Below are 13,648 nucleotides of genomic sequence, written 5' to 3' on the forward strand. Positions count from 1 at the left end.
CTTACTTCCGGTGAGGAAAGGAAGGAGCGGCACCACCGGAAGCGAGAGAGGTGCTGTGTAATCACCTAAGAGCTGAGGCCTTTGGAGCTCCTAAAATGCCTGATTACCTCGGTGCCGATCAGCGGAAAACCAAAGAGGATGAGAAGGACGACAAGCCCATCCGAGGTCAGTTGACATAGGCAGGAGCTCCGGGCCGGAGCAGGGCCAGGCTTGGTCCCGGAGGAGAGGCTGGAGTCCCGCTCGCCACTCGGCCCTGTGTCCCTTTTGTGCCCCCGATGATTTCGTCGGGGGCGGCAGCCGGCTTACCCTGGCTGCCTCTTCTGTGTCCCTCATGCTACTTCAAGTTCTGTATTCATCTCTCGCTGATCGACATTTTTATTCATATTCAGCTCAGGTCCTGATGAAGTTACTCACCCTGCTTGGTCTTGCAGGCCTTGAAAAGTTTCCCTGCCTGGTGGTGCTTGGTCACCTGTATCCTCTTTCTGCTCCTCCTCCCCCTCAAGTGGGATGGCTTGGTGCTGTCACTGTGTAGTCAGGATCCTGAGAAGTAATTTTCTTTTTTAAAAAAAACATTCCTTTGACTACGTAATTTATTCATATGGTTCAAAACACTAAATGCATAAAAAAAGACACATTGAAAAAGTGGTCCTTGGCCCCAGGCGTGCATGCATGATCCGCCGAGGCAACTAGTGTTGCCATTTTGCGTTATCTTTCTAGACATTTTCTGTGCATATCAAGGGTTTGTTCTTTACATAAAATGTAGCGCATTGTATATATACATTTTCGGATTTTAATGTGTCTTAGGGATAAGTTCATATCGTTATATGTAAGGCGTCAGTGCTGTCTGCCTGTCTGCATCTGCATCGTATCCCACTTTTTTGGGTGAGTAGTAATACATATGATTAATCCTTAGTGATGCACATATAGGTGTCTTTCAGTCTGGTGGCCATTCTAGAGCAGTGAATAACCTTGTTCGTGTACCTTACCACAGACACAAACACAAGTGGGAGGGTGAATGTTGGAAGTGGAGTTGTAATTTTGAAAATGTGAAATTACTCTCTGTAGAGAACACCGCCACGTGACACTTCTCCTCACAGTGCAGGTGATACGCACACGGAGCTCACAGGATTTCTTCCCCTTTTAGTTCCATCTTTATGCTCTTTTCTTCTTTTGTTCCTGACAGGCTATTTAAAAAATATTCTTGCAGTGTTTTTGTTGTTGTTGTTGTTTTTCCCTTTTTCTCTCTTCCCTTCCTAAACAACTTCAACCTCTCCTAGCACTGTTTTTTCTTCTTTTCCACCTTCCCCCCACCAAAGAGATTTTCTCTTTATTTCATCCCACACTCTACTGTTTGCCTTGAAAGTGTTTTAGGATACTGCAGACCTCAGAGCTACTCAGGCACCTGGTGGAAAACTTAGTCACAGAGGTCTAATATCTCATCTGTCCATTTCTCTGGGTATGCCATCATTCTGTAAATGTATTACTAGATTTATTCCTTGCATATAATTATGATTAACGTGTATAGAGTTTTAGGTACTTCTTCATCCATATCTTATCTGACCTTTAAAGCAACATTGTGAGGGTGAAATTATTGTTATCTCTGTTTCTCAAAGATGACAAAACTGATGCTTAAAGTGGGTTTTCCAACATTACCTGGCAATTGCATGACATTGCTGGGACTTTGCTAGCACCCAGGTCGTTTTGATTCTCAACCTCTGTTCTTTGGGCTTCCTGTTTTTGTGTCACATCCCTTTGAGACTCTTCAGCAGCTGTGTTATACACTTTGTAAAATTCTGCCTTCACCCAATTAGTTAAAAGTTCCTGGAGTCCAGGAACTAGTTGTTGGTTGTATTTATATCATTACAACTTTGCATAGTTTTTCTCACTCAGTTACTGAATGTAAATTGAACAGAATTGTTAGCTCTACTTTCCTCTTTTTGAATCTCATGTATTCTCTCTTATTTTAGCTCTGGATGAGGGGGATATTGCCTTGCTGAAAACTTACGTAAGTCGTTTTCAATGTCTACCAAGTATAGATGTTTTATGTTGAAAGAACTATTGTTGGTACTAGCCTCCCAAAATAATTAGAAGAGAATGTCTGGCAGTTTATAGTAATCCTCACTGAAAAAAGTTACATACCACAGTTTCTCTCCAGATTAGATCAGAGAGCAAATATTTAGCATGTCAAAGCGCATACATTTTTTATACTATTTGTAATTAAGTGTGGTGCTATATTGAAAGATATTTGAAATAACTTAGACAAATGTTTACTATATTTAAAATGTATGTACCTGAATTAGATCTGAAATAGAAAGTTTCAATGTTTAGGGCTTGTAGTTGGGTTAATTTCAGGCATGATTTTCATTTGTTACCTTGCATAATAGTGCATTGTGTCTTTGGGCAAAAATATTAGTTTGGGAATACTTCTGAAAATGATATACTCTCTCTACTTCCACATCACAAGCATTGGGACAATAATAGCTATTGAGATTGTAACTGTTAAAAGTTTCTGTCTGCAGTTTTGTAAATTGTTGATGTCTTGATATTCTAATTACAGTGATTTTTATCTCCTAGGGTCAGAGCACTTACTCTAGGCAGATAAAGCAGGTTGAAGATGACATTCAACAACTTCTCAAGAAGATCAATGAGCTTACTGGTGTGTATTTCATTATTCTTGTCTCTTATCTTTAAATGTAATGTGTTAATTACATCTAAGGAGTTTAAATACAGATGTTATCCTTTCGTGAATTATAGACAAAAAAAATTACTATCCTTCCTGTCTGTTAAGAAATTGGATCTCCTTTAGTAATCTTTCACTACCTTTTACAACCAAATATAATGCTTAAGTAGTTAAGCAACATCATCCTTTAAGCAAGCAATGTTTCTATTGGTCAGAGACAAGTTCAGTAGACTCTAACAAACAAGTAAAAATTTCTTAGCTAATAAAAATGTGGTCTCACATGGTATTGCTTAAGTAAGTGGGCTATTGCCCAGTAGTTGGAAACTTTTCTGCTCATGAGTTGGAAACTTGAGTGGTGCAGTTTCATAGTATTTGTCAAATATAGTGTTGGATTTTGGCTTGTGACTACTTTAGGGCAGTGGTTTTCAACTGGGGTGATTTTGCCCCAGCATCCCTTTCCCCCAGGACATTTGGCAGTGACTGGAGATACTCTTGATTCTTGTGACTTGAAGGGGAGGTGGTGCTGGTGGCATCCAGTGGCTAGAGGCCAGGGATGCTGCCGACTGTAACACACAGGACACTCCCCACTGCCACATATTCAGTCCAAAATGTCATTGGTGCTGAGGCTGTGGAAGCTTGCTTCAAGGTGATGCATTACATTTCAGTGAACCTTGTTATCCTTCTTTATGTAGGTATCAAAGAATCTGATACTGGCCTGGCCCCACCAGCACTCTGGGATTTGGCTGCAGATAAGCAAACACTGCAGAGTGAACAGCCTTTGCAGGTTGCAAGGTATGCATAGCACTCCTTGGAAATTTATTCTTATCTGTATGCTCAAGCACTTTTTAGAATCCGAGGTATAATGCAATAGTTCATAAAAGTTTTTTATTCCACATTCTGCATAAATAAAGCTTTCTCCAGAAGTATCTGGGATTAAATTTTATGCCTTCAGTAATATTCAAGAAGTAGGTAAAGACATAATCATATAAAAGATTCAAATGATACAGAAAGATCAGATGAAGACATGAGAACCTCCCTTCCCATCTTCACTGTCCCACTGCCCCTTCTTCAGCTACAACTGAAAATAGTTTGGTCCTCTTAGTCATCCTATGTCTTCATGTATATATTTGCATGCAAAGAAACATATCCTGATTTTTTTTTTTTTAGTACCTCTATTTCTGGTTTCTCTTGGTTTCTAAAAATTATGTAATATTCTGTAGATGTTGGTCTGTTTACAATTTCTGTTATTCTTCATGGTGCTACATTGAACGTTCATGTTAAATATTTCTCTATGTGTGTGCATTTATTTCTTAGTATAGCTTATTAGCAGTGGAATTATGAGGTCAAAGGCATTTACAGTTTTGAAAATCTGGAAAAAGGTGATTTGACCAGTTCATACTCCTTAACATGAGGTTTTGAGGCAAATGCCTGTTTGCCTGATCAATATAAGATATGTGATCATCAATTTTTACACTTTTGCCATGTGGGGGAAAATATCTCATCTTAATTTGCATTGTGCTGATTACTGGTGTGATAGCTGCTTCTTATACTTATTAAACATTTGTATTTCTCTGTCCATTCATATTTTGTTCTATTGGTTTGTTTCTTGTGAATTTTTAGGAGCACTTTACATATTGTACGTATTTATCTTTTCTTTAATATGCTACAAATATTTTTTTCCCATTCTGTCGCTTGACTTTTAACTTGTTGCTACCTTTTGTTGTACTAATGTTTAAAGTTTTTAGGAGGCAAATAAAATATGTAAACATTTTCGTTATACCTTTTGGGTTTGAATGTTGCTCAAGAAGCCTTAGCCCAATTCAAGATTGTATTCTTCTGTGTTTTATTCTAATCACTGGAAATTTTATTTTCATTTTATCTCTTTACTATGGTAAAGGTTATTTTTCCTTTCCTCTTTTCCTTTATCCCTTACTCCCTTTTTCTGTCTTTCCCATTTATTTTGGTTTATTTTTCAGTTTTATCATGGTTTTAAGGAGTTAAATAGTTCTATAACAATAGTTGTCTTTCCCAATTCCTCTTCCTTAGAGACACCTCTTTTCAAAATTTTTAGCTGGTTATTTTGATTTCTACCTTCATGATTCTTATGGACAATGCAAAATCTTATGTATTGTAGATTACATCTTGATTATTTTTTTTAGCTTTAGATATCATCTCTTGGCCTGAGGATTTCATTTTGTTTCCTCTGTCATCATCCCAATAGGATAGGATACTTTTCCTATCCTACATCCTTAATTACATTAAAAATTTGGTTAGATCAGTATTCATTGATTTCACAACTGTGGCTAAGTAGTGCTATTTATAAAGAGGCAAGTAGTAAATAAACTGATTGCTTTTTCTTTCTTGTACCAGTTTTTATTTTTCTTGTCATAACCATCTCGTTTTCTTATTTGCCTGGTTTTCTATGTATATAAATACTCAACTAAATTGATCTTCAGAAGTGTTAAGTCCATCAGGTTTTTTCTCACATATGCCTCGGGTGTGTCCTCTGCACCAGGATTCTCTCTGGTCCATTTTCCTGAAGAAGTCTTTCCCAGCACTTGCCAACCTGCTTCAGTGCACTACTGGTGGCCCTTTCCACTTACAAAATCGCAACCATCCTGTGACCTCTTCCCCTGCAGGTTCCCTTTGCCTCTCTCCTGTTGTTTATGTACCACGAGTTTGTCTTTTTGGTTTACTTACACCCGCATTAGGTGGGCTCTGTTCTCTGGTAGCTTCCTGAAAGAGGTCAGTTGGGATGTCATATTTGGAGACTACGTATGTCTGAAAAGGTCTTGGCTGATATAAAGTTCCTTCTTCAGAATTTTGAAGGCAGCATTCCATTGTCCTCCAGCTCCTGGTATTGTTGGTCTGAAGCTGCTCTGATTCCCAGTCCCGTACATGTGACCTGTTTTTCATCTGAAAGTCATAGGGTCTCCTTGTTCTCGTGGTTCTGAACTTTCATGACTACGTGCCTCAGTACTGATCCATTTCATCCACGGTGCTGGGCTCTCCTGGCCTTCACGGTGGTGGTTTTTCTTGAAATTATTGCTTACTGATTTCCCATGTTCTTGGTCCTCTGTTCCAGACTTCAGACTTCTATTCTTTGGAAATTGGGCCTCCTGGATATCTCCACTAATATGCTAATCTTTCTCTCCTGCTTTTTTTTTTTGTTTTTTTTTGTTGTTGTTGTTTGTTTGTTTTTGGTCTTTTTGTTTTACTTTTGTGAGATTTTCTTAACTTTATCTTTGAGTCTTTTTTTTTTGAGAAAGAGGGAGAGAGAGAGCACCTGCATGTGTAAGGGAAAAGGGAGAGAGAATCTCAAGCAGGCTCCATGTACAGTTCAGAGCCTGATACCGGTCTCGATCTCACAACTCTGAGATCATGACCTGAGCTGAAATCAAGAGTCAGACTCTTAACCAACTGAGCCACCCAGGCGCCCTAGACTACTTGCTATTATTATGTACATGGTATTACAGATTTGCCTTCACCATGTCACACAGAAAAAGAAATTAAAATACATTTAAGTTAAAAATAGCAACAATGATAAAAATGGATTTGAAGTATAAACTCAGGAAAGAATGAAAACACATTACTTAACTTGATGTAAAATGACTGTCTTTCCAATGGGAAAATAAAATGGAGAGTAACTTAAGATATAGAAGAGTATTACAAATAAACAAACATAGTTAAGAAAATGAAATGAGTGAACTTATTGGGGCACCTGGGTGGCTCAGTCAGTTAAGCGTCCGACTTCGGCTCAGGTCATGATCAGGTGTTTTGTGAATTCGGGCCCCGCAGTGGGCTCTGCACTGGTGGTGTGGAGCCTGCTTGAGATTCTCTCTTTCTTTCTATTCCTTCCCCACTTGCTCTCTCTCTCTCTCTCTCTCTCTCACAAAATAAATAAATAAACTTTAAAAAAAATTAGAGAACTTTAAAAAAAAACTGTTTTAATTAAACTTTATTTTTGAGAGAGAAAGATAGAGCGTGAGCAGGGGAGGGGCAGAGAGAGAAAGGAAGACACAGAATCTGAAGCAGGCTCCAGGCTCCGAGCTGTCAGCATAGAGCCCGATGTAGGGCCCGAACTCACAAACTGAGATCATGACCTGAGCCGAAGTTGGATGCTTAATCGACTGATCCACCTAGGCGCCCATAGAGAACTTCTTAATGTTGAAATATTTGGGTTTAATTTTCTAGGGCAGTGTATCTTTTGAAAATTTTCCAGTTCAGCTAAAGTGGAGTGGACCCTTGGGGTTGCGCATACTCCATAGAAAAAGGTCTTTAATAGTGGCCTAATTTCTGCAGTTCTCATTTACACCTGCTCATCAGTTTACCGCTTGCCCAGGACAGAATCTAGTTACTTGAATTCATTATTAGTGGTTTAGGTTCTTTAATCAAGCCTTTTGCTCTTAGGTGTACAAAGATCATCAATGCTGATTCGGAGGACCCAAAGTACATTATCAACGTGAAGCAGTTTGCCAAGTTTGTGGTGGACCTTAGTGATCAGGTGGCACCTACTGACATTGAAGAAGGGATGAGGGTTGGGTAAGATTCTACTTATACTCTGCTTTCATTAAAGATACCACGTCACATTCACATCCTTGGCTTTCTTTTGAATGAATGGGCTGGGGGCCACAGAATACAGGGATACTGTGCAGTAGAGTACTACAGTTGGACATCCTTTCTTCTGCATCAGCTTCCTGACCTCCCACCCACCTCCTTTCTCCCACCCCCACTGGGGCTTTAAATGTCATACTCAAAGAAGTGCAGGATTTTAGAGTTGAGTTTACCAGTCTGTTGAAGGTAACATGGTGTAAGGAGAGGAAGAACTTGCTCTAGGATAGTTAGGATTAAGGAAGTTATATACGATACATGTAATTAACTTAGTAAATTTTTTGAATGTATTGAGTGAGGATATTTTTTGTCTCTTTAGTGTGGACAGAAATAAGTATCAAATTCACATTCCGCTGCCTCCCAAGATTGACCCAACGGTTACCATGATGCAGGTAAGAAAATGCGGGAGGGAAAAGGAATGACACGACTTTGAATACAGTTGCATCCATCTCAAAGGTTGACTAGAAATATTGACTAGAAACCTGTCAATATGTGGGTATATACTGAAGAGCTGCGAAAATGTTTTAAGCAGTTTTTCAGATGAGAAAGTCTTTATCAGTCTTTCTTTTTCTGGTTTGTCTCTTTTACTGGTTATCATAGCAAGTAATAACAGCAAGTGGTTCTAGGACACTGGACAATGTATTCCATTTTTATTAAAATTCTTACTTGTTAGGAGTCTGATTTTCCTTTTAGGGTATTGGGTCTGCTCTACTGGATAGAACATTTGAACTAGTATTCAAAAGCCTGTGGCTTTTTACGTTCTACATTTTCATCCTTAGGTGGAGGAAAAACCTGATGTCACATACAGTGACGTGGGTGGCTGTAAAGAACAGATTGAGAAACTTCGAGAAGTAGTTGAAACCCCATTACTTCATGTAAGTGGCTAAGTCTGTGTACTTAAATTGCCTGTCATTAGATAGCTTTAAAAATTTTATATTTTCCTTAGTGAGGGGGTAGAAGATAGAGGTGTGGTGAATTAGTATGTCCCAGGAGAGAAAGCAAATCAAGTGGTCAGGCCTACTCTAAGCAGAAAGATCTGCTATTTTGAGTGACAGGAGTTTGAGGTGTAACCTTTAGCAAGATGTTAAATATGAGTTATTGTAGAAGGAACCATGTGTTTTAATGATACCAAGAGGAAATTGAATCAAATTAAGCTGAGGAGGATAATGGAAAACTAGAATATTAAATACCATAATTCTTTTGTTTTTTAAAACAGTACTTTTTTTTAAATTAGAGGGAAAAATGTATTGTTAAGGAGAAATACCTTTAAAAGCTGTTCAGCATTATGTACTGATATGAGTCTAGTTTAGGTCTTATGTCTTAGAATAAGTAAAATTCTTATTAAGTATATTGATTATGGAGTCAATAATTTTGATTTAAATATGATATAGAAGTAGTTTTGTTTTTATCATACGTAAGTAATAAATGTAAAAATCCTGTCTCCCTCACAGCCGGAGAGGTTTGTTAACCTTGGCATTGAGCCTCCCAAGGGTGTGCTGCTCTTTGGCCCACCAGGTACAGGCAAGACACTCTGTGCTCGGGCTGTTGCTAACAGGACAGATGCTTGCTTCATTCGAGTTATTGGATCTGAACTTGTACAGAAGTACGTTGGTGAGGTAAAGTAAATTGATCAAAACATATGTAGCCCCATGAAAGATTTATAATGTGGAGTAGCAGTTCTGATGAAGTTTTGGGGTGATGGGGTTCGTGGGGTCCAGAGCTGACAACCAAGAAAGAATTCTTGAAGACATCTTTGGTGCAGAAAGGTGGGGACAAGACCCGTGGGCAGGAAGAGCTGCACTGGGGTTGTGATGGGTAACTCATTATATACCCTCAGGTTGGGGGCGGTCAGGGATAGAGTAAGTCTCTGGCATTTTGGAAATAAGGTTTCCAAGACCATGAGAGGTTAGCTGTTGTTAGGGAAACACCATTTATTACTGTTTAATAAAACCTCAGTCATGAGACCCTTCAAATGTATATCGGGGGGCCATAAGCTTGAAGTATGATTGCCATTATATATCTTGGGGCAGTTGAGATAAAGGAAGTAGACTTACAGGATCCTTGAGGTTGGGATATTGTTAAGCCAAGATTCACTTTTGCTCCTAGCAAAGTACATCTAGGCAGCTGAGCTCCTAGAGGGAGGTCACCCTGCTGGTTTCAAGGACTTGTCTATGGGCTGTAGGCAGTAAGGGAATTTAATTTTTCATTTGCTTTCGTTTCCCACATTACCATGGCAAGCACATAAACCCTTTTCCTTTGTTCTTGGGTAGCAAGGAGTGTCCGAGGGTTATTACACATAGTCCACCGGGAGGTGGGGGTTGCTGTTAGCCTATACTTTGCCCTCAGCTTGCCTCGCACTCCCTCATCAATTCCACGTTGAATGACTGAGACTTGAAATTTTTTTGATTGATGGTTTGTAATTAGTAGTTCAGAAGCCACCAGCCTTTCCTTGTGGTCACTGGAACTAAACAACTGCTTAAAATTTTTAATCAGTATGCTGGGACCTTTTCTACAGATTTGGTGTGTAAGACCCCAGAAATGTGGTGAATTGTGCATTTAAAAGTGTACTTTTATTTCAGAGGCAATGTTTCATATTCTACTGAGAAAGAACATAGTTGTCTGTATATGTGTGACACATACGTATACATGTGTATATATGTTCTCATTAGAGAGGAAGGCTAGGGCTGTATATATTGCATCTGAAGCATTAACAACTCATATACTTAGAATGAGAATTAGTAAAGGAGCTGTATTAGTTAAGGTATAATTTTATTCCTTGATCAAAACTTACAAATTAAAATTGGTGATCAGAAATGCCAAGTGATAAATCAGATGCCATTTTTTATTTCCTCTAGTTTAACTGATTGAAATGGTGCATTTAACTGTTAATTTGATCTCTTCAAGTCTGGAAGTTATTGGCTATTTGATAGGTAAAGAATCATGAAATTAATACTGTTTTGAAGCTAATGAGATTAATGTGATGGAATAGGTAACAAATCTCATTTTTTTTTTTTTTTGAAAAAGCTTTTGGTAATAATAGTTGAGAACACTGTTAGGAATATTGAAAGGTTTGAAGCATAATTTCTTACTGTACTTAAAAGCTTTTTTAAACCAACTCTGAATTAAATTATTTTCTCATTAGGGGGCTCGAATGGTTCGGGAGCTCTTTGAAATGGCCAGAACAAAAAAAGCCTGCCTTATCTTCTTTGATGAAATTGATGCTATTGGAGGTATGGGCAGTATTTTAGAGTACTACTTTAGGATTGGGTTTCGTGAGTGTTTTAAAGTAATATGTGTAGAGTTCTCTTGATACGTTAATCTTGTACAAAATTTTAATTCCAGCTCTTGTATGAGCTCTGGCGTGTCGGAGCTACAGGTCTAATAACCAGTAGAGATACATTATTAGGAAAAAAGAAACAGAGCATTGCTATTTCTCCAAGTCTTTATCTTTGTACTTTTCCTAATTTCATTCACATGACCCTTGTTTTCACACTTGAACAACTCTTAACTTAGGATACAGCTTCACTTAATGTGATCAGAAAGCTTTGGGGCATAATTTAATTGGTGGTGGTTTTTCATGAAGTATACCTAAAAGAATGTTTTTGTTGGCTTCGTCTATTTGATGAAATAAAATATTAGCTGTGGGATCTGGACAGGTTATTCTAACTCTGAGACTCTGTTCACTTGCCTTATAAAGGGAATAATTCATACCTTGTTAATTTTATGGGTGTTTGGTTTGAAGTAAGTCATAAATGAGATAGACCTTGAAAGCTACTCTTCTGGAGGCCTGAACTGTTACAATAGTCTTTGAGAGTAATCATTCTTAATAGCTGGAGGAATTGGCATATGTTCAGTTAATGAACTTAGTGACAAAAATGACTTGAAAATATAGTTGCACCCTGTAATGCTGTTTGGGGACTGCAGTTAGGTTACCCTGAGTCTTGTTTTTAGACAGATGAGTGTTGTTGAGTTTGGATGCTTCTGTGGTTAATGTCTTCAAGGGCCAGCCATAATGTGACCACAGTGTATCGATTTAGTGTTGTGACTCTGAAGTTTCCTTTATAGTATTTTTGGAATAAGCCTTATGATGATGTCAGGATGCTCTGAAGAGGTAGTGTCCAAAGTAGACTGTGTATCAAATAGTATTAGTGTGCAGGAAGAAAATCTAGAATTTTTCTTCATACTTTTAATCTCATTTAAAAGTTTTCCAATTTTTTTTGTTTTATATAGTGTACATAATACCTTAATACAACAATATGTATTTATACAACTTAAAAAGGAAAATATATATTTGGAGGCCTTATTTTTTTTTTTGCTATGTTGGTTGAAATGAGAGATTGACAATCTAGAGTACTCTAACATATCTAAATCAGCGTGATGTAAGCTGTACAGTTCTACTGTATTATGGATGTAGCTGTATTTTTAAGGACTGTTTGGAGAAACTTAGAGTATGACAGTTTCTTACATACAGTCAGACACCATTGGAGTGCTAAAGTTTGCATGGATTCTGTTGCCTTATCCAGATGTATATGGTGTTAGAAATGGAGGTGTTCTTGAGTGATTTAAAAAACAAAATTCCTCAAAGAGGACTTAAAAAATACTTGAAAGGAGCCCCTTTTAAATATCTATGAGGAGTCCTTTTCAAAGATTCACCTTCTAATTTAGTTTTCCTGTAAAGTAGGCTGTTCTTATAGAATATGCTTAAAAGTGAGACATTCACTTGAGCTGGAATACCTGACTTGAGGTCTGTAATACTTCTGGGTTACGCATAGTGCTGTCCTGCGTGGACACGAAGAGCTTATTTTTCGTCTTCCCAGGGGCTCGTTTTGATGATGGTGCTGGAGGAGACAACGAAGTGCAGAGAACGATGCTGGAACTGATCAATCAACTGGACGGTTTTGATCCTCGAGGTAACATTAAAGTGCTGATGGCCACTAACAGACCTGATACTTTGGATCCAGCACTGATGAGGCCAGGGAGATTGGACAGAAAGATTGAATTTAGCTTACCTGATCTGGAGGTAAGAAAATCATTTCGTTTTAGAGAAGGGATTCTTGAAATTTTGTGATGTCTTTCCATTTTAATATTTGTTAATTCCCCTATTTTTAGGGTCGGACTCATATTTTTAAGATCCACGCTCGCTCAATGAGTGTGGAAAGAGATATCAGATTTGAACTGTTAGCACGACTGTGTCCAAATAGCACTGGTAGGTGAAAAGGTCTTGCTTACTGTACTTGCCGGTGTGTGTGTTCAGGCTGCTTTAATAAGCCTGTTGTTTTCTTTTTGTTCGAAAGGTGCTGAGATTAGAAGTGTATGCACAGAAGCTGGTATGTTTGCTATCAGAGCACGGCGAAAAATTGCTACTGAGAAGGATTTCCTGGAGGCTGTAAATAAGGTCATTAAGTCTTATGCCAAATTCAGTGCTACTCCCCGCTACATGACATACAACTGACCCCTGAAGACTTTCACGAAAACACTTTTCATTGGAATCCTAACCTTATTAAATAGACTTGTTAATAACCATTAAACACGTAAAAATAAAGCATTTCAAAATTGTATGCTTTTTTCAGATGTCTTTTTTCTGTAGTACAGTGAAAGGTGATATCTGATGTCATTTGGCAGAAATGCTTATTACAGTGTCTGTTGACTGTTTTTGAAGTGCTACCATTTAAGGATCCCATCTCCTCAAGTGCTTGCTTAGACCACGTATGTTCTTGGCATATGCTGGCCTGTGGGCCGTATGGGTGCCGATTGTATCCTCCCATGCGGTGAGGCGGGTCTCATGCATGTTGATGTAATGCCTGCAAAGCTTTCCTACCTGATTGACTTGGAGCTGGGATTGAACGTCCAGGTGCGTCGGCTCTGTCGCCTGTGTTCCTCACCTTCCTGCTCTTCTGCCCCTCATCACAATAGCCCATCTAGGCACAGGACCACATGTGTTTACATGCTGTTGTTTTTTTCCTACCACATCGAATAAATAATAACACTTTGGCCAAACTTTTTTTAAAGTGGAAGAAGCATCTGATGTCTTGGGTTTTGCTTTGCCATTTGAGTTGATTTCAATTTCAATTTCATCAAGAATTAGTGATTTTAATGGCCAGTGAAGCAGTAAAGCAGAAAGAAAAATATATACACCATTGGTTTCATAAAGAGAAATACTTCATCCTGTAAATTAATGGTTTAAAATTTCAGTAAAATTCCTGTTAGACTTCTGGTGAAGTGAGGTATTTCTAAAAATAAAATTGAATTAGGATCCTCAGCACATCCCTTTAAAATTCTTTCTTGTTCAGCCGCCACCAAATCCCCTCTTGTCTTGCACCACAGTTATCCTCCCCGCCCAAATACTGAGACCCAGGC

General features: G+C 38.4%; 1 protein-coding gene across 1 annotated transcript; it reads left to right on the forward strand.

Moving 5' to 3' along the window:
• On the forward strand, positions 1-12,849 carry PSMC2 (proteasome 26S subunit, ATPase 2). Its single transcript, XM_015069747.3, has 12 exons — positions 1-165; positions 1,968-2,005; positions 2,575-2,656; positions 3,373-3,472; positions 7,091-7,222; positions 7,611-7,683; positions 8,071-8,166; positions 8,743-8,907; positions 10,434-10,521; positions 12,109-12,311; positions 12,401-12,497; positions 12,586-12,849. The coding sequence occupies exons 1-12, from the start codon at positions 96-98 to the stop codon at positions 12,741-12,743; spliced, it is 1,302 nt and encodes a 433-aa protein (XP_014925233.1). The 5' UTR covers positions 1-95; the 3' UTR covers positions 12,744-12,849.
• The last annotated feature ends 799 nt before the right edge of the window (positions 12,850-13,648 follow it).

Source organism: Acinonyx jubatus, chromosome A2 (assembly GCF_027475565.1).
Source record: "Acinonyx jubatus isolate Ajub_Pintada_27869175 chromosome A2, VMU_Ajub_asm_v1.0, whole genome shotgun sequence".
Lineage (NCBI taxonomy): Eukaryota > Metazoa > Chordata > Mammalia > Carnivora > Felidae > Acinonyx > Acinonyx jubatus.

Coding starts and splice junctions, on each gene's coding strand:
- PSMC2 (XM_015069747.3), top strand. CDS start 96: ATGCCTGATTACCTCGGTGCCGATCAGCGGAAAACCAAAGAGGATGAG. Junction 2,006..2,574: donor TTGCCTTGCTGAAAACTTAC/GTAAGTCGTTTT, acceptor TTTATCTCCTAG/GGTCAGAGCACTTACTCTAG. Junction 10,522..12,108: donor TGAAATTGATGCTATTGGAG/GTATGGGCAGTA, acceptor TCGTCTTCCCAG/GGGCTCGTTTTGATGATGGT.